General features: G+C 45.0%; 1 protein-coding gene across 2 annotated transcripts in view; it reads left to right on the top strand.

Moving 5' to 3' along the window:
- Positions 1-4,264: 4,264 nt before the first annotated feature.
- The window catches only part of Fgd4 (FYVE, RhoGEF and PH domain containing 4), a 168,207-nt gene continuing 154,647 nt past the window's right edge, over positions 4,265-17,824 (top strand). For both annotated transcript variants that reach the window (XR_015000405.2, XM_085684800.2), the window contains exon 1: positions 4,265-4,551. Coding sequence is in view for 1 of the 2 variants with exons in the window: in XM_085684800.2 (XP_085540926.2) it covers positions 4,401-4,551 (151 nt within the window). In the remaining variant the exon portion in view is untranslated. The remainder of the gene's footprint in view (positions 4,552-17,824) is intronic.

The raw sequence follows: 17,824 nt of genomic DNA, 5'->3' as shown, positions 1-17,824 counted from the left end.
GGTGGTGGCACACACATTTACTCACAACACTTGGGAGGGAGAGGCAGATGGATCTCTGAGTTCCTGACTAGCCTCATGAATACCAGGACAGCCAAGGCTATTCAGAGAAATCCTGTCTTCAAATACCAAAAAGAAAAAAAGAAAAAAAAAGGAAAGAAAAGGAAATCTTCAAATGAGGTAGCTTGAAACATTGTTCCAAATACTATATTAAAATCCTCTTTGCCTCCCACAGATGTGTTTCCTGTTAATCCCAAAACTTGAGAGAAAGAAAGGACCAAGTCCACAATTGTCCAAACTAAAGCAAGCTGTATTTGGGTGGACCTGAGGCTGGCCACCCTATCTTCTCCCAACTCCAAGTTTTGAGAGCACTGGGAGATAAGGAGAGATAAGGTGTTCACAGGAGGGTTAAGGGGTTGGTGGCTATCTACTGTTAAAAGGACACCATAATTTTTGGTTGTAAGCCTAGCCTTTAACAGCTGAGCCATCCCTCCAGTCTATACAATAAAAGGGAAGGAACAAAGGCAAGGATACATACCAAAGGCAAGAACACTATCAGTGAATGGAGTTACAGTCAGTTTACATCAGACCAGGAACTTAGTCCTGATTACAAATAGAAGCCTTCATTAGCAGGGACTTGACAGAGGACATATCTCTTAGCTAGGAACAGCCAGGAACTGTTTGGACTATAAACAGAACTCTTAACTTGCAAGGTATATTCTTGGTTTTACATTAACCTGTTAGGCATATTTTTGGTTACACTTTTACATTTATTACAGAAAGAGAATTATTTGCTAAGAACAATGTTTTGTTTGGTAATTCATTTCTAAAAAGAAGCTACTAGCCTCTTCCCACTTGAAAACAAACTACACTGCATGCACTATTATTAAATGCAACAAAACCTTTCTACTGAACTCAGTGACATATGACAAGTTTGCATTTGAATTATAGTTAATTTATACATAAGGAGTCTTAAGTATTTTCCGACCGACAAACACAATCTGCTGACACAATAATCCCAATCAGACCAAATCAGACTAAATTAAAAGATGTCCAGGTTTAATGGACACCAGCACTCCCGGGTGACCCCCGTCCCCCGGAAAACGGGGGGAGGGAGAAGAACCAAAATGACCATGGGAGAGGGAAAAGGAGAGACCACCTGTTCATTCTCTGGGGAACAGTTTAAATAGCCTGTGGGAGTGGTCTTGACCTTTCCTGGGGAGGGGTCACCAGTTTGTGGGCTTTCTCGGAGGTGGAGTTTGGACTGAGGCAACTCCCAGGAGAGGGAGCTTTAAAATGGAACTTTCCACCCAACATTTCAAAATGGATGCCAGGGACCTGGGGTGAAGCCCCCTAATAAGGATGTTAGGGGCAGAGGTGACGCTTTTAACCAAACAAGGAGGCAAAAACTCTTTGCGCATTACTTTATTTTGTTGTGCTAGAGATGGTACCCAGGGTCTTGGACATACTTGGCAAGAATTCCACCACTGAGCAGTATTCCCAGTCCTCAGGAAAATACTCGTTTGTGGAGACAGACTCTTGGTAAGTGCCCAGGCTGACCTTGACTGTGCTGTGCAGTCCAGGCAGACCTCGAGTGGTGACCACCCTGCTTTAGCCTTTCAAGCAGCAGATATTACACATAAATCTGCACCTCTTGGTCTAGCAATGGGTTCATTTATAATTAAATTCCCTTCTCGTGGCACAGCACATTAAACTGCAATTGCCCAGAAATGGATGCTCCTTTAAACAAGACCGGAATAGATACATTAACAATAGGGCTGTGGAGAAAGTGCCAAGGTAGACTGCTTATCTAGGATGTGGGAAGTCCTAGGCTTGGTCCTCGGCAACACCCACACACAAACATAACTAAACACATCCACGATAATGGGGTAATCATAAGCTGGGAAAATAGCTACTTCTTTTAAGGGTATGTTTATTGAAATAGAAGCCAAGGAAACTGAAAAAGTTGACGGAAAAGAGCTGGATTATGGGGCTACACTTTACCAAGCTGGGTGTCAGATTAATGGAAGCAGTTTGGGGGAGGCTTCCAAAATTAATGTAACAGTTGTGAAACTGCTTGAGCTGGAGAACTTGAATGTGCCCCTTTCCTTCCTGTCTCTGTGGTTTAGGAGAACAATCTCTTAGTACATAGGGCAATGATTACACACACGGACGCACACACAGATACACAGAGACACAGACACACATTCAAGGTCTCACTGTGCTGCCCAGGTTGACTTCAGCCTCCTAGATTCAAGTGAACCTTGATATGGGATTTCCCTCTGTGTGCTGTGAATATGCTTTATTACCATTAGTTAATAAAGAAGCTTCTTTGGCATATGGCAGGGCAGAATATAGGTAGGCAGGAAAACAAAATCGCATGCAGGAAGAAAGAATGTGGATTCAGGCAGATGCCATGTAACTGCTGAAGAAGAAAGACAACCAGATTCTTACTGGTAACCACAAGCCACGTGGTAAAATATAAACTAGAAATGGGTTAATTTAATATATAAGAGCCAGCTAGGAAGATGCCTGAGCCATCGGCCAAACAGTGTTGTAGTTAGTATAGTTTCTGTGTGATTATTCAGGTCTGGGTGGCTAGGAAAACAAAAAAGCGGTCTCCATTTACAGACCCTCCTGCTCCAGCTTCCCCAGCAGCAAAGACTATAGGCCACCACCATTGTAAACCAATGCATAGGCATTCTCTTGTATTCTTCCATATATATAATATATATTGTATATGTGTATTTATATAGACTTGCACATATGCATATGTGTGTGTGTGTGTGTATGCCTGACATGTAAAAGAACTCAAAAGTGCATTAGTGCATGATCACTAAATTCCTGAAAGCAGTGTAAGAAATGAGTTGTTCTGGCTCATTTTCAGTCTGAGGTGTGCTTAAGTTCATGAGCAGCAGATACGCAGGTGTACCCGAGGCGTCGCATAAGCAGGTGTCCTGAGGCACCGCTAGCTCTCTCACAGCTGGAGGCTGAAGTCAGCTTACCTCACAGCTCTGAAGAGCTGCAAGCATGGGCAGTCTGTGTGACAGCACAGACCAACAAAGGGGGCAGTGTGGAGCGCCAAGTGACTTATTACATAAACTGCCCTAAACTTCTAAGATGGGGATTCGGAAAGAGAGCAAGCCCTGGTCTATGGGAAGAGAGGACAAACGTTTATTGCCATAAAGGGGACTTTAAAAGCCCTTGCCTTCCTCCAGATCATCACGCCAGCTACTTCGGCCTCTTCTCTGTGCTTAGGTCCCTTTCCTGCAGAACTGTAGATTGAAACTGCTTCGTTTTCACAAATCTCTTGAATTTATTACGGCGATATTTTTAACAGTGGTCATGATAAATGGGTCTTGTGCTGTTCTGAGTCCGCGAAGGTTGGCTCCTTTTCTGGTTTACTCTGTGGACGAAAACTCCTGAAGACATCTTTCTGCAAATTGACTGATTAGAATCTCAGAACTGTGGAGAGACTGGAATGTTGCAGGCCAGAGGCGAATGTCCTTGTCTATGGGAACACTTCTTGCCCACCTCTGGGTCAAAACTAACATCCTGTGACTAATAGATTAAAAACCTTTGGAATCTATGGACTTAGTAGATCCACTAACTTCTAGCAACCCCATGGCTAAAATGTCATGTGATAGTATCTCAGGGCATATAGAAAAAAGCCTTCATCTTTTTTGTAACTGCATCTCTGATAATACCTACCAATGTATTTTATACTTCCCTTGATTTTTGCCTTGATTTCATTTGTTCTGTGAAACTTTCATAGTGCTTCCACGTTGGAACACGGGATTTGGGGTAACCTAAATCTGTGTTCCCGGGGTCATGGTCACTCAGAAGGGCTCCAGAATAAACTATCTCATTCCCTTCAGGCAGAAAGGTGTGCTTCCTTATCCTTCCAACAGTGCTCCTGGCAAGATGATTCGGTTCTTCCTGAAGAGCGGCGGTGTGGACACGGTTGGAATTCCTGCCTAGCCCGGCAGGGCTAGCTTTCCTCAGTCAGTTTCAAAGCTTAGTTTCCTCACCTACACTTCTCAGCACCGTGGCCCGAGAGGCTTTGGTCCTTGGAGTGTGGTAAAGGGCAGGACTGTGCTTCCGGCCTCCCGGGGCGTGGCCGGTAGGTAAGCGGAGCGGGCGAGGCGTTTCTGGGGTCCAGGTGAGCCTGGCAGGTGCACGCGGCCCTGCCCGGGGCCAATGGGCGACGCCGGTCCCCCGAGTCTCTCGGGCGGGTCCGGGCTGCGCTCTGGCGATTGGCTGTGCAGGGAGGTGACCTGGGCCGCCGCCCGCGGGTCCGACGGGAAGCGAGACCTGCGGGGGCAGCGGTGGGCGCCGGCAGCCGCTCGGCCTGGACGTGGGCCGCGGCTTCCGGGGAGTGACCGCAGTGACCGCAGGCCACCATGAACAGCCAGGGCGACTACACATTCAGGCGGGTGGCAATCCGGCGCAAGTCAGGCGCCTACCTGCCGCCCGGGATCCCGCGGCCCTGGAGCAGGCCCTTACCGCACTCGCGGCGGGCTGAATTCCTCGCAGTCCCGGGCCAGGCCGCAGGTACGCGTGGGTGGTTGGGGAGGGACTCGAGCGGAGGGTGCTTGGGCTGGGGGGGCGCGTGTCGTGGATGCGTGGGCTGCCGGGGGGCGTGCCTTGGAGTGGTGTATTAGTGGGGGGCGTGCCTTGGATTGGTGGATTGGTGGGGGGCGTGCCTTGAGTGAGTGGGCGTGCCTTGGGTGAGTGGGTTGGGGGCGTGCCTTGGGTGAGTGGGCGTGCCTTGGATAAGTGGGTGGGGGGCGTGTCTTGGGTGAGTGGGTTAGTGGGGGGCATGCCATGGATGCGTGGGCTGGTGGGGGCATGCCTTGGATGGTGGGTTAGTGGGGGGCGTGCCTTGGGTGAGTGGACTGGCAGGGGCGTGCCTTGAATTGGTGGATTGGTAGGGGGCGTGCCTTGGCTGAGTGGGCGTGCCTTGGATTAGCGTGTTGGGGGCGCACCTCGAATGGGTGGATTGGTGTGGAGGGGGGGGGGGATGTGCCATGGTTGGGCTTATAGGGGGCCGGGAGACGGGGGAGGTGTGCTTTGTTTGGGTGGGCTGGTAAGGGTAGGAGGGGGCTATTTGACCAGCCTCCTGCAGCGTTGATGGCGCCCTCTCCTGATGTGAAAGCAACCTCGGGGTTAGTTAATTGCAGGTTGGACGCGCTTTCTAGTTAGTTTGTCCTTTCTCCCAAAGCTTTAGCAACACTATGACCCGTTCTTCAAAAGTAAAGGTGTGTCTTTATAAAAAGTTTTATTAGGAATTATACAGCCAATTTTCTATATACTGCTATTTAAGCTTCGCTAATTTCCTTCCTTCAGTTAACCTTGGTTCCCTGGCATTTTCTTCTCAGAAGAGACTTCCTACCTTCCTGAGGGCAAAAGTTAGGCACTCAGAGATCAGTAACAAGTCTTTACATTTCTAAATTCTGAGTCTTAAAAAGAAATCTTCTCACCATTCCGTTATTGACCTTCACGAATTTTGTAATGATTGAGCACGCAGCTTTGATTACTTAAATGTGGTTAAGTGTTAAGGATGGTAAATGTACCGTCTAATCCTTGTCCCAAAGCCGTAGAAGGTATACGGCAGAAAATTGTGATGGATGGTGTGTTCTAAGTGTGTGTTCGCGTTGGATAAGGTCGTGATGCGAGAAGATTCACGAACAAGGAACTGGGTAATGGATACTCCTCCACACTCATTTCCTGCAGAAGTGGGAGACTGATATTGTATTATTGAGATTTCTTCCAGTTTGGTCTGATTCACCAATCTGAATGAAAATGTTTTCTTATTAAGTGAAGCTTGCTTTGAAAAGACTACTGTATTTTGGAAGCAGATACTTAGTCATGGCATCTTGTTCATCGGTGTTTTTCAGGGCAGATGCTAGGCTGATTCCTTACAGCGTTAGTGAAGTGCTTCAGATGCTTTGCAGAGGTGATCAAGAGCGCAGGGGCTCAGTATAGTCTAGAAATCATTTCCTTAAGTCAGCTGTGCTTATAGAAGGAGTTCTGTTTGCTCTTTCGTTTTTTTTCAGTGACAAGGGAAACTCAGGGCATCATGGGTAAGCAGGCTACCACTCAGCTATCCTTTCTTCCTTTTTTTAAGTTTTAATTCAAAGAGAATCTCATCTCTGACCCTTTAAAAAAAATAGAGTGCCTATGGATGGTAGAGAAGACTCAGCAGGTAAATTAGGTGCTTACTGCCAAACCTAGGACCTGAGCTCCATCCCTGGTACCCACATGATAGGAGGAGAGAGTCAATTCTGGTGGGTTGTATACTCATGAGTGCAAGAGCTGTCTTTTGAAAAGAAGAAAACAGCTTGCAGGCTTCCTTTCTGGTTTTGTTACTTTGTTACTTTGTCTTAGTGCCGCTTCCTTCCAGGGAACTGAGCATTTTACTTGTTATTTTCAACTTTGGAAAGTAACTACTTACATCTGAATAGGTGTGGCTGTTCCCTTCACATAACAGTATCTGTAGCAACTGAAGGAGAAAGAGTTTTCTAGAACACTGGACAGCCAGCCCCCCCCACCGTGTTCAATCTGTAAACACTCTGAACAAGCTGGTCAGTGTGGAGAAAACCTGTTCAGAGTGCTTCCTTTGAACCAAACGTGTCTTTCTCACGTTTCGATCTCAGCAAACTGTTCATCATTAAATAAGTGTGTCCTTTATCAAAAAGAAAGCCAAGTGAAATTCTTGGGAAGTGCCCTGTATTCTTTAACTCTCAGGAAAGGGAGTTATATGTGAAAACCACACAGTTGAAGTGAGTCAGAGTGGGCAGTTACCCACAGAAATGTTCCTTTTCTTAAACAAGGAGCCGTGTCAGAGAAGACAAGGACTTAGCAGAGGCCAAGTGGGAGTGGTGGAAGATCAAGCTATGAGGACTGTTGTGATCCACAGGGAGTATAAGCTACAGACTGAGACTCCAGTTCAAAAGCAACTTATTTTGTTTCAAAAATAATAAAAGCAAAGTCTATAAAGTCTACCTTTGCATATGCCTGAGCGTTCAGTCCTCATCTGGTGAAGCAGAGGAGTGTTTAGGACAGAAATTTGGGCGTTGTGTAGCGTACATCATCCACCCTCTTTTTATCACTGGGTGTGAGGTTCTTGATCCGGACAGTGGAAGCGGTGGTACTTAATGACTGGAGGGTTGCAGTGAGATTATCCACGTCAGTTGTCTGGCGCAAAGCAAATATACTAGAGAGTATTATAACAAAGAACTTTTTACTTCTCTCTGTGTCTCCTGAAATCTGGCACTAAGAAATTCTTTAATATCTATTGTATTAACAAATGACTGCCCTCCTCCGACATGTTATAGTAGCTTTTATCTATTGAATGCCCCTTTTCAATTAAGACATTTGTTGTAATACACAAATACACATGTGCATAAATTTATTTCACAAAAATCATAGTAAGAAGAGACTATGATGCCTGATTATAGGTGAAGAAATTGAGGCCCAAGGAGCTTTGCTAAGCTGATTGGAGTACCTAACTGGTGATTTGTGTGCCAGGACTCACACCGGAATATGTCTGGCCCGGGGCTGTGTTACAGCTCCTCTAGGCAGTGTCTTCATCAGTCCTCCAGAAGTGTTTGAGAGGCATTCAGAATTAAGAGAGTAAAAGACCCTAGGTAGACTTTTGTCATAGAAAGAGTATTTTAATAATTGTGGATCCATGGTTTAATTTTTTTAAAAAAGAATTTTATTACTTTGTGTGTGTGGATGTTTTGCTGGCATGTTTGCCTATGTACCACGTGAATACCTAGTGTCTAAGGAGGCTGGAAGGCATTAGATTCCCTGGAACTGGAGTCACAGATTGTTGTGAGCTGCCATGTAGATGCTCAGAATTGAAGCCAGTCCCTTAACCACTAAGCCATCTCTCCAGCCCCTGAATTAACATTCTATATTTTAGAAGATAGCCAAGTATGGCTACTGAGACCTGTAATCCTAGCACATGGGAGGCGGAGACAAGAAGGTGGTCATGCCTTGAAAGTCCATAAAGTGATTTAGTTTCAAGTCGGTCCAAACTGAAGAGTGAGATTCTGTATCACACATAAGGAAAATAACAAAACAGAATGCACAGAATTGAAGTCAGTTGGTTACTTATCCTCCCAAGATGGATTTCTTCCTGGTGGTAATCAGTCATGTAACCATCATGGGCACAGCCTCTTTCCATGAATTCTTATTCACAGCGGGAACGTCAGGTGACATCTTTGCTATAGGTCTCAAATGTTACCAGGTGACATTCTTAGCTCTTGGGTTGGTGGGAGCTGATGATCTGTTATCACATTTCTGAAGTACTCCACACCCGATGGTCACAAACAAGCTACGTCACACACAAAGGTGGGCAACGGATGATTATTAAAGTGTTAAAAATAGCCCGAGCTCTGAGTTTCCGGAGTCCAGTCGAAGACAGGGAGGAGCGGCAATATGAACAGAGGGATCAAGACCATGATGGAGACACCCACAGAAACAGCTGACCTGAGCTAGTGGGAACTCACTGACTCCAGACTGACAGCGTGGAAACCTGCATAGGACCAAACTAGGCCCTCTGAATGTGGGCCATTGGCAGTGGGACCAGGATTTATCCCTATTGCTTGTTCTAGCTTTCTGAAGCCCATTCTCTTCGGAGGAATACCTTGCTCAGCCTAGATATGGAGGGAGGGCCTTGGTCCTGCTTTAAAGTGATGTGCCAGACTTTGTTGACTCGCCATGTGAAGCCTCACCCTCTCTTGAGTAATGGGTGGGAGTGGGGTGGGGTAGGAGGAAGGTGTGGGAAGCAGGAGGGAGGAGGAAGTATTTACATACCAATACTTGGATTGGTATGTAAAATAAGAAAATATTGTTTTAAAATTAAAAAATAGCCCAAGATAGTTTGATTCATACATTTTAAGGAATATATACAGTTAAGATTGGAAGATTTTTTGTTATTAGGTGCCTTTATTCTATTTATATTGTAACTACTGGTGAATTTATACTTCTACCATCTTATTTTTAGGCTTTTTCTGGACCTTTCTCTTTTTCCTGTTCCATAATGGAGTATCTGAAAGTCTTGTGGTTGAGGCGATCTTTCCTACTCGGTGTTGTTCCTGCTAACTCTCATTGCAAGTAGCTCATTTATTTTATTTTCCTGTTATCTGTGAAGTATCTGCATTGATGACAACATTCTGTTGTACACGGAAATTTCCAGAAAAAAAAAATCTTGTGTGTGGAGTTAAACCAGTTGGTAGAGATTCTACAAGGTTGATTGACTGATAAAAGAGTGTTAGCAATTGCCCAGAGCCAAATCTTCTTGAGTTTCCAAGGGTTGATGGATTGAATTTTCAACTAAACCTGTGCTCTTTGAGTCTTCCGGGCCTTGCCCCTAAAGGCATCCTCGTTGAGGGCGCTGGAAACACTTGTATGTAGTGGGTGCAAGAAGCAGATGTTGTTTTCTGGAAATTATTTTTTTAGATAATATAGTCTACCTTTCTCAGCTGGCTCTCCAGCCTGTTTTCTTCCCAGAAATGCTTTTTACTGGATTTAGAACTCATAGTCGAGACTGTAAGTCCGAGGTGGAGATACGGAGGCCCATCTTGAGCGGTTTCAGAGAGAGCAGGGTTTCTACCGCCATACATGAGGCCATACATGTAGTATTTTGGCAAAGAATCTGCCTGTTTTCTGCCCTTGTCCTAAAAATTTACATGAGGCTGAATTAAAAAAAATAATGTGCTAGTTTCTTTGGCAGAGGAACTTTCAAGTCAGCGTAAATAATGTTGAGCCTCCAGAATGCCTATCACTGACAACTCTTGCCGTTCTGTAGTGAAGAGCAAGAGGGGCTAAAAGAGATACATAATGTACAGTTTGGAGAAAAAAGAACACATTGAGGAGATTAATGCTGCTAAGTGGCTACTTCCTGCATAGAAAAGGTGCCTTCAGGGTAAGACCGGCTCTTGTCTAAACTACAACTTGTGAAGGGAGAAAGCCTAAGGGATGTTTACTTCTAGAAAGCAATTGCCTTAGCATATAAAAACTGCTGCTAGTGTAGTCATGTGAGAGTCCACCCCAAGTTGGCAGCCAGATTTGGCAGTGTTGTTTGTGTGTGACAGGCTTTGTGGGCATGAAAGAGGCAAGAGAAAAGGGCCTCGTGAATTTACCCCCCCCACAGTTTTAGAGAGCTACCGAGGACAGACAATTCCTGCCTGTGTAGTTCCGGTGAAGCCGTGATAGGCCATTTCATGAAACCGTGGAAGTTAAGCCTGGGTTTTAGTGGAGACCCCAAGATGTTAGAGATGCCAGAGCCGTGAGCATTCTGATCAGGAGAACTGCAGACAGGGAGTGAACCGGCCCAGGAAAGAATGTATGCTGTGGGCAGCAAAGCCAAAGGGTGAAGCATAAGAGCTCCTTGAAACTAAGTCCAGACACTGCATGTCAGGAGGTGGCGCATGTCAGGACTGCACACACTACGGGATCTGATGCTTGCCCTGCTCGGTTTCGGTCTTCCTTTAGTCCAGTCTTTCGCCAATATGCCCTCGTTCCTCTATTTTGGAATAGGAGTGTGTATTTTGTCATTATAGGCTAGAAGGATATAATTTGTTTTCTTTTACAGGACGCAGTCTGGGGGTCTTGAAATGATGTGGTGTAGAGGTCTTGATCAGGTTAGTTTTCTCTGCCAGTTAAAGAATTAAAAGGCAGCAAAAATCTGTAACGCAGCAAGTAGCAGCAGAGAAATCTCAAACCCCACAGAATCAGCAGTTGAAGGAAGGCGTTTCCTGGGGGTGAGGAGACACACACACAGCAGACACACAGAGAAAAGAACACCCTGCAGAACGGGGAGGACTTGGAAAGCTGCAATCCTGTTTCTTTTTGAGGGCTGATGGTTTGAAGCCTTTGAAGATTCTTCCTCCCCTACTTTAAGGTTGGTTTGAAATCTGTTTGAAATAGTTGCCTGGTCTGAACTATTGTGTGACAGTCTTGATCAGGTCATGGTGTATGAAATTTTTTGTTTGTTTGTTTGTTTCTCTGTGTAGCCTCCTGTGTGCTGGGATTAAAGGCTTATACCGAAATGCCTGATTTGGATATTCTTGTTATATTAAATAAAAGTAAAAATAATTATAAAAATACAGTTGTTTTTTACCAAGTTGTGTAACAGATATGTTGAAATGCTGTTTCAGTCAGTCATGTGGTTGGTATACTGGAATATCTTCTACAGAAGCACAGAAAATTGAACCAGGAGCAAAGACCATTGCTTAGTAAGTTCCCTCAGGAATGACTTTCCTGTAACGTTCAGTAGCTGCAGATGCTGGGTGTGTTCATGAACTGGCTGGGAAAGAGTGTGAGGGGGGCGGGGAGACTGAAGGAAGTTTAAGGGTCCTTAAGGAAGCAGGAAAAGCTCCCCTGGATGAACTACGATCACGTGGATGGGTAATATGCACCAGGGCAAGTGTTTAATGGAGACTCTGCCCCTTCCATAAAGGAAGGACCTTAGATAATAAAGCACTCATAATGTGGCGCTTTGAAAACAAGTTTTATGAGCCTAGTGTTTATGAAAGCCTGTGCTGAGATTTTCCACTTTTACTTTCGTTATATGGGTGGTTTAAAAACAGGTTTTGAAGACTTTGTCCTACATAAATGCTGCTCTTTATTGCCGTGCTTAGGAATGAGTAGATTGTGTGGTGCCTTCTGGTACCATGTAAGCTGTTCCTTCAGGAGGAGGCTTTCAGGCCAGTTATAGCTCCGTGGCCTCTGGACTCTATTTCTGAAGTGCATGGTATCCTTAGCAATAAGAACTCACCTTCTACCTCTGGAGGCAATAACCATAGGCTGCATGTTTAAGGAGTCTCTTGGTCTGCCCTGGACTTCTTATGTCTAGTTTTCATTAGATGGCCTTTGGTTTGGAGCATTGTTTAGCCCAGATGATACATGTTCATTAAAACTAATATGTTATTTATCGGTAGAATTAGGTACATTATAGTTTTGTAGGTAATAGTTGATAGTATGATTGCTTATGTCTTTATCAGACATCTCTTGTTATTTTACTCTCCTCCATCCTTTTCTCTATTTACCTCTCTTACCCCTCCCCAAAGAGCTCCCCACTTTCAAATATCCCCTATCAGATAACTTGTACCTTGTTATCCTCCTTTCTATTGCTCCCAAGCCCACCATTCCTGCAATGGTCAGTGTTCTGTTGCTGTGAAGAGATACCATGACCACAGCAACTCTAATATAGGAAATTATTTAATTGGTGATTGCTTACAATTTCAGGGGTTTAGTCCATTATCATCATGGTGGGGAATATGGCGGGATGCAGAAAAACAGGGTGCTGGAGAAGGAATTGAGAGTCCTACATCTGGATCCATAGGCAACAGGAAGAAGACTCACTGGGCTGGGGTTGGACTTTTGAAACCTCAAAGCCATCCCTAGTGGCTTATTTCCTCCAATAAGGCCACACCTCCTAAACCTTCTCAAGTAGTGCCACTCCCTGATGACTAAGCATCCAAATATATGAGCCTGCGGGGCCCATTCATATTCAAGCTATCACACCACCTCTGGAACCGAAACTTCTAGGCCAGCAGAACTTAAGGTTGTGGGAACAGGAAGCAAAAATTTTCCCAGGGGATAACTAAGGGTGATAGGGAGTGGAACTATTCCCCTTCCTAAGCCTTGATTCCTGGACATGTGACTCCTAGTGATGGAGAAACTGTACTATATATTGGGTGCTGGTTTAAACCATATGCTTCTGGAGAACCCTGCCCGGCCTTCCAGGTGACTGCTACTAATTGGCACTATAACCCTGTCTTTTTTTTTTCAAAGTTTATTAATTTATAAAAGTTTCCATTTCCGCCCCTCCTCCCAACACCCTCCCACTCCCCCCACTCCCTCTCCTCCACCCTCTCCATCCCTAAGAGCAGTCAGGGTTTCCTGCCCTGTGGGAAGTTCAAGTTCCTCCCCCCCTCCCTCCAGGTCCAGGAAGGTGAGCATCCAAACAGACTGGATCCCAAAAATCCAGTATATGCAGAGGAAACAAGTCCCAGTGTCATTGTCAATGGCTTTTCAGAAAGACTCCGGGCCAGCCACATTCAGAGAATCCGGCCACATTCAGAGAATCTGGTTGGATCACGTGCTCGTTTGGGATCAGGGAAGTATATAACCCTGTCTTTAAAAGGTCATTCCACCATTCTATCAGGACAGCTGCCTAAGGATTTCTGGGACCATGTTAAGACAAGAGGATTCTCTGAGCGCTGGCCCTCTGGCACACTTGTTTGGCTGTGATAGGTTCCCAGGTCAGAGTCAATACTATGTGGAAATGATGGCAGTGGATAAGATGGTCTGAGTCCCCAGACAGAAGCATTATGCATGGGCAAGGCAAATCTATAACCAGAATAAGTATCTACTCCAATATGGGCAAAGAATTGTCGTGTCCACAGAGAAAGTGGTCCAGTGTAGTCAATCTGCCATCAGGTCACTAGCTGGTGACCCTGGGGAATGATACCATATCTGGGGCTCAGTGTTGGTCTCTGCTGTTGGCAGATCTGGCACTCGGCATCAACTGTTACCAGGTCAACCTTGTTGAGTGAGAGTCCATGTTGTTGAGTCCATGCATAACCCCATCTCTGCCACCATGGCCACTTGGTTCATAGGCACATTGGGCACTGACAGGGATGGCTGGGGGAGAGGCTGACTGTTCAAAGGATGGGTCATCCTATGTCCTTGATTATTGAACTCCTCCTCAGCTGGGTCACCTTTTGCTGAGCATCCACGTGGAATGGAAGTATCCATGCATCCTTTGCTCATTTGGAGAGATTAATCTCTATACTTCTATAGATATCTTTCTCACCAACTTTCCAATCATGCTCTTTCCAAGTCCATGATCATTTGACCAATCCCCTGGCTACAGCCTGTCAATCAGCGAACAATCACATCTGGTCATTTCTCCTTCCACACAAAACGTATGACCACGTGTCCTGCCTGAAGTTCTGCCCACTGTGAAGATTTCCTTTGATAAAGGGGTTATAATGCTGTAGCTACTTCTGGATGGTGCCTGCATTACACATAGAACCATCTTTAAACCCCAGGCTTCTTTTCCACAGTCAACAGACCATAGGACACATCCCACAAGGTTATGGGTGCATGCTTGGCCTCAGATGGCATTGTAATGGAAGTAGAAACCAAAGGCATTGGGGCAGCTCTTATGTGACTTGCTTGGGTCTTCAGAGCCTGCTCTGGCCTGATCACATATATACCCCTTCCATTTGATAATGCATTGCTGCTGTGCATGCCCTACTTCATGATTTGGTGAGTCAGGTAACACCCAGCTCATGATGGGCAGCGCAGGTCATATGGTAACTTGGTGGCCCATTGTCAATGTTCAGTTTCTACTAAGGCCCAATCGCAAGCCAAGAGCTGTTTCACGAGTGGAGAATAGTTTGCTGCAGAGGGTGGTAGAGCCATGCTCCAAAACGTCAAAGGTCTCTCCTCTGATTCCCTATGGGGGCCTGCCAGTATCTCCAGACAATATCCCTATCTTCCAGAGACAACTCAAGTACCCTCAGTTCTGCAGGATTATATTGTTCAATGGTAGAGCAGCCTGGACCAGTTGAAGAGCCTTCTCCTTCCTATTCCAGGCTCCAAACTAGCAGCTTTCCCAGTTACTTGATATATGGGCCAGAGTGATTCCCCCAAGTGAGGAATGTACAGTCTCCAGAATCCAGCTAGGCCACTAAAGGCTGTGCTTCTGTGTTGCTGGTGAGAGGTGCCAGGTGCAATACCTTATCCTTCATCTTAGAAAGAATGTCTCTACTTTCTCTAAACTCCTAAAAGTTTCACTGAGGCCCTTGAGTTTTGGTGGGATTTATTTCTCGTCCTTTGATATGTGTATGTGTTACCAATGGGCCCAAAGTGGTTGCTACCTCCTGCTCACTTGGTTCAGTCAGCAAAATGCCACCAATACAGTGGAGCAGTGTGACATTTCGTGGGAGAGATAGATGGTCAAGATCCCTGTGAACAAAGTTATGACACAGCTGGAGAGTTACTATATTCTTGAGGTAAAACTGTATAGGTATAATGCTGGCCTTGCCAACCGAAAGCAGATTGCTTCTGGTGGCCTTTGTGAGCAGGTATGGAGAAAAGACCATTTGCTGGATCAACAGCCGCATGCCAGGACATGTGTTATCTGCTCAAGTAAGGGCCCCACTTCTGGAACCAAAATCTGTAGTAGTCAGGGTTTTCTAGAGAAACAGAAGTACTAGAATGTATGTATGTATGTGTATATATATATGTATATATATATACATATATATATACACACACTCTACATTTATATAAGATTTATCACAGGCTATGGTCTGGCTAGTCCAATGATGTCTGTTTCCTGACAGAAAGTCCAAGAATTCAGGAGTTAGCTAGTCTGTGAGGCTGGATATCTCAGCTGATTTTCAGTATATGTCAGAAGTAGGCTCTAATATTAGTAGGGAATGAACTTGACAGAGCGAGCGCAAGAAGACAAAAAGCAAAAGCTTTCTTTTTCCATGTCCTTTGTGTAGGCTACCCCTAGAAGGTGTGGGTTTTCTTACCTCAGATAATCCAGTCCAGAAAAGTCCCTCACAGTTGTGCCCAACTCCCTGCGCTTTAGTTAATTTCAGATGTAGTCGGGCTGACAAGAAAGATTAGTCATCGCAGCCACCAGTCGGCATCCTTATATTTCTTACTTTCTTAAAAATGTTCAAAGCATTATATACTACGACACTAAATTCCTTGATTCGTCACAAAAAGTGAATCAGGAATGTATCTTGTATTCCTTGTATCTTGCTTGGCTCTTTAAATAGTTCACAACATAGGTTTTCAGTGTCTCTAGCAACTGCCCTCTTCACTGAGGCAGAGAGCTAGCTCCAGAGACTACCAGTCCCACTAGAGAAATTCATCCTTACGATTCTGCTCCTCTCAAACACTTCTACTGATACTTAAGTTTGTAGTACTTGGTATTCTCTAAAGGAAGAGAACCAATAGAATGAATATATATTAAAGAAGATTTATTAGATTGTTTTGCATGATACTGGCTGGATTGCCTAATGTTGGCTGCACTTATATTGGCAAGGTTGAAAACCTGGAGTCTGCTTAGTCCATGAAACATTTCTCAGGAGTCCCAGTCTGATGCTGACAGCCTGGAGGATTGCCGGAGAGTCACGGCTCTTCAGTCCACTTTGGATTGCTGTAGTACTTTGAATGTGAATGCCCAGGCTTGTATAGTTGAATGCTTAGTCATTAGGGAATGGAACTGTTTAGGAAGGGCTAAAAAAAATTAGGACGTGTGGCTTTGTTGGAGGAAGTGTGTCACTGGGGTTGGGATTTGTGGTTTCAAAAGCCCCCATCAGGCCCAGTGTCTGCCTGCCTGCCTGCCTACCTGCCTGCCTGCCTGCCTGCCTGTCTGTCTGCCTGTCTGTCTGTCTGTCTGTCTGTCTCTCTGCCTGCTGTCTGCAGATGAAGATGTAAAGCTCTCAGCTACTGCTCCAGCCTGTGTGCTTTCTGCCATGATGCTCATGAAGTAACACTCTCAAACTGTTGACAAGCCCCCAGGTAAATGCTTTCTTTTCTAAGTTGCCTTGGTCATGGTGTCTCTTCACAGCAGTAGAACAGTGATTAAGACAATGGCTCAAGAAGTTGGGTTCCAGTGTCAGCCGCAGCAGCTGTAGCGGTGCCAGCAAGAACAGGGATGAACTCAAGGTCAAGGTAGATGGACTCACCAGTGAGACTGGAAGGCAAGCAGGCAAAGGGTCCTCCCGATAAGTGGACTTTCTCTTCCCATTCTGCCCCCAAAATGCAGCTCACATGTAGGGGTGTCTTCCCCTACATGTCAATATATTGTATTATATTATTATAATGTAATAACACAGCTCATATAAGAAAGTGCCTCATAAGCTCTGGTTAATCTAAGGTGGATAATTGCTCACAACTGGGCCAGCCTTGTCTTCCTTTGCTAGTTTTAGATACTATTATTAAAATTACTCATCACAGTGCCCAAGGTTAGGATATATTGCAAAGACAATATTTTAGCTTAAGTCTTGTATGTTAGCTCTTTCTCATGACATATTAATAATGATATCTGAAAATGCTAGTAGCTAAGGTAAAGAAAATGACTGATTTTCCCTAATAGAATCACTATTGAATTTTTTTAATTTGTAAATATTGTACAAATTTTAATAGCTTAAATTGTATATACAGCCAAATAAAAACTTGCATTAATGACTGGTGGGGCTTGTAACTTAGGGCGAGGCTCCGTTTCCTCGCCCAGCCTGTAGACTCATGACTCATCTGTGGTCTCCTGGGATGAGGATGCCAAGGTCACTGAACAACTAGGCATCCATCTTCCACATGGAGAACCTGAGCTCCGGGAGGCTGGCATCTCTTCTACCTTAGGTCTGAAGTCAAGCAGGGCAGTCAGGATCTGAACGCTACTTAACCAATTTAATGGTGAAGTTGGACAAGTGGCTGATATTGGATGAGACAGCAGGATGAAAAGACTTGATTTTCTTGTCGTCAAACTTCTATATAGCTGATTCCAGGACAGCAGGGTGATGTCCCCAACCCTATTATACACACTCAGAACCTAAGATATTCTTTGGTCTGTCTTGTCCATTTCAGTCTGTCATTGTCCTGTGTTGTCTGAGTATGTTTTCCACATTTGCTACCTGATGGAGGAGGGTTGTCTGTCTATTGTGTTATTTTCATTGGTCAATAAAGAGACTGCCTTGACCCTTTGATAGGACAGAAAATTAGGTAGGCGGAGTAAACAGAATAGAATGCTGGGAAGAGGGAATGAGGCAGAAGCCAT

Source organism: Myodes glareolus, chromosome 2 (genome assembly GCF_982192425.1).
Source record: "Myodes glareolus chromosome 2, mMyoGla1.1, whole genome shotgun sequence".
In the NCBI taxonomy this organism is placed as follows: domain Eukaryota; kingdom Metazoa; phylum Chordata; class Mammalia; order Rodentia; family Cricetidae; genus Myodes; species Myodes glareolus.
Note: the sequence above shows the minus strand (reverse complement) of the source record. Positions and strands in the feature narration are given on the sequence as shown.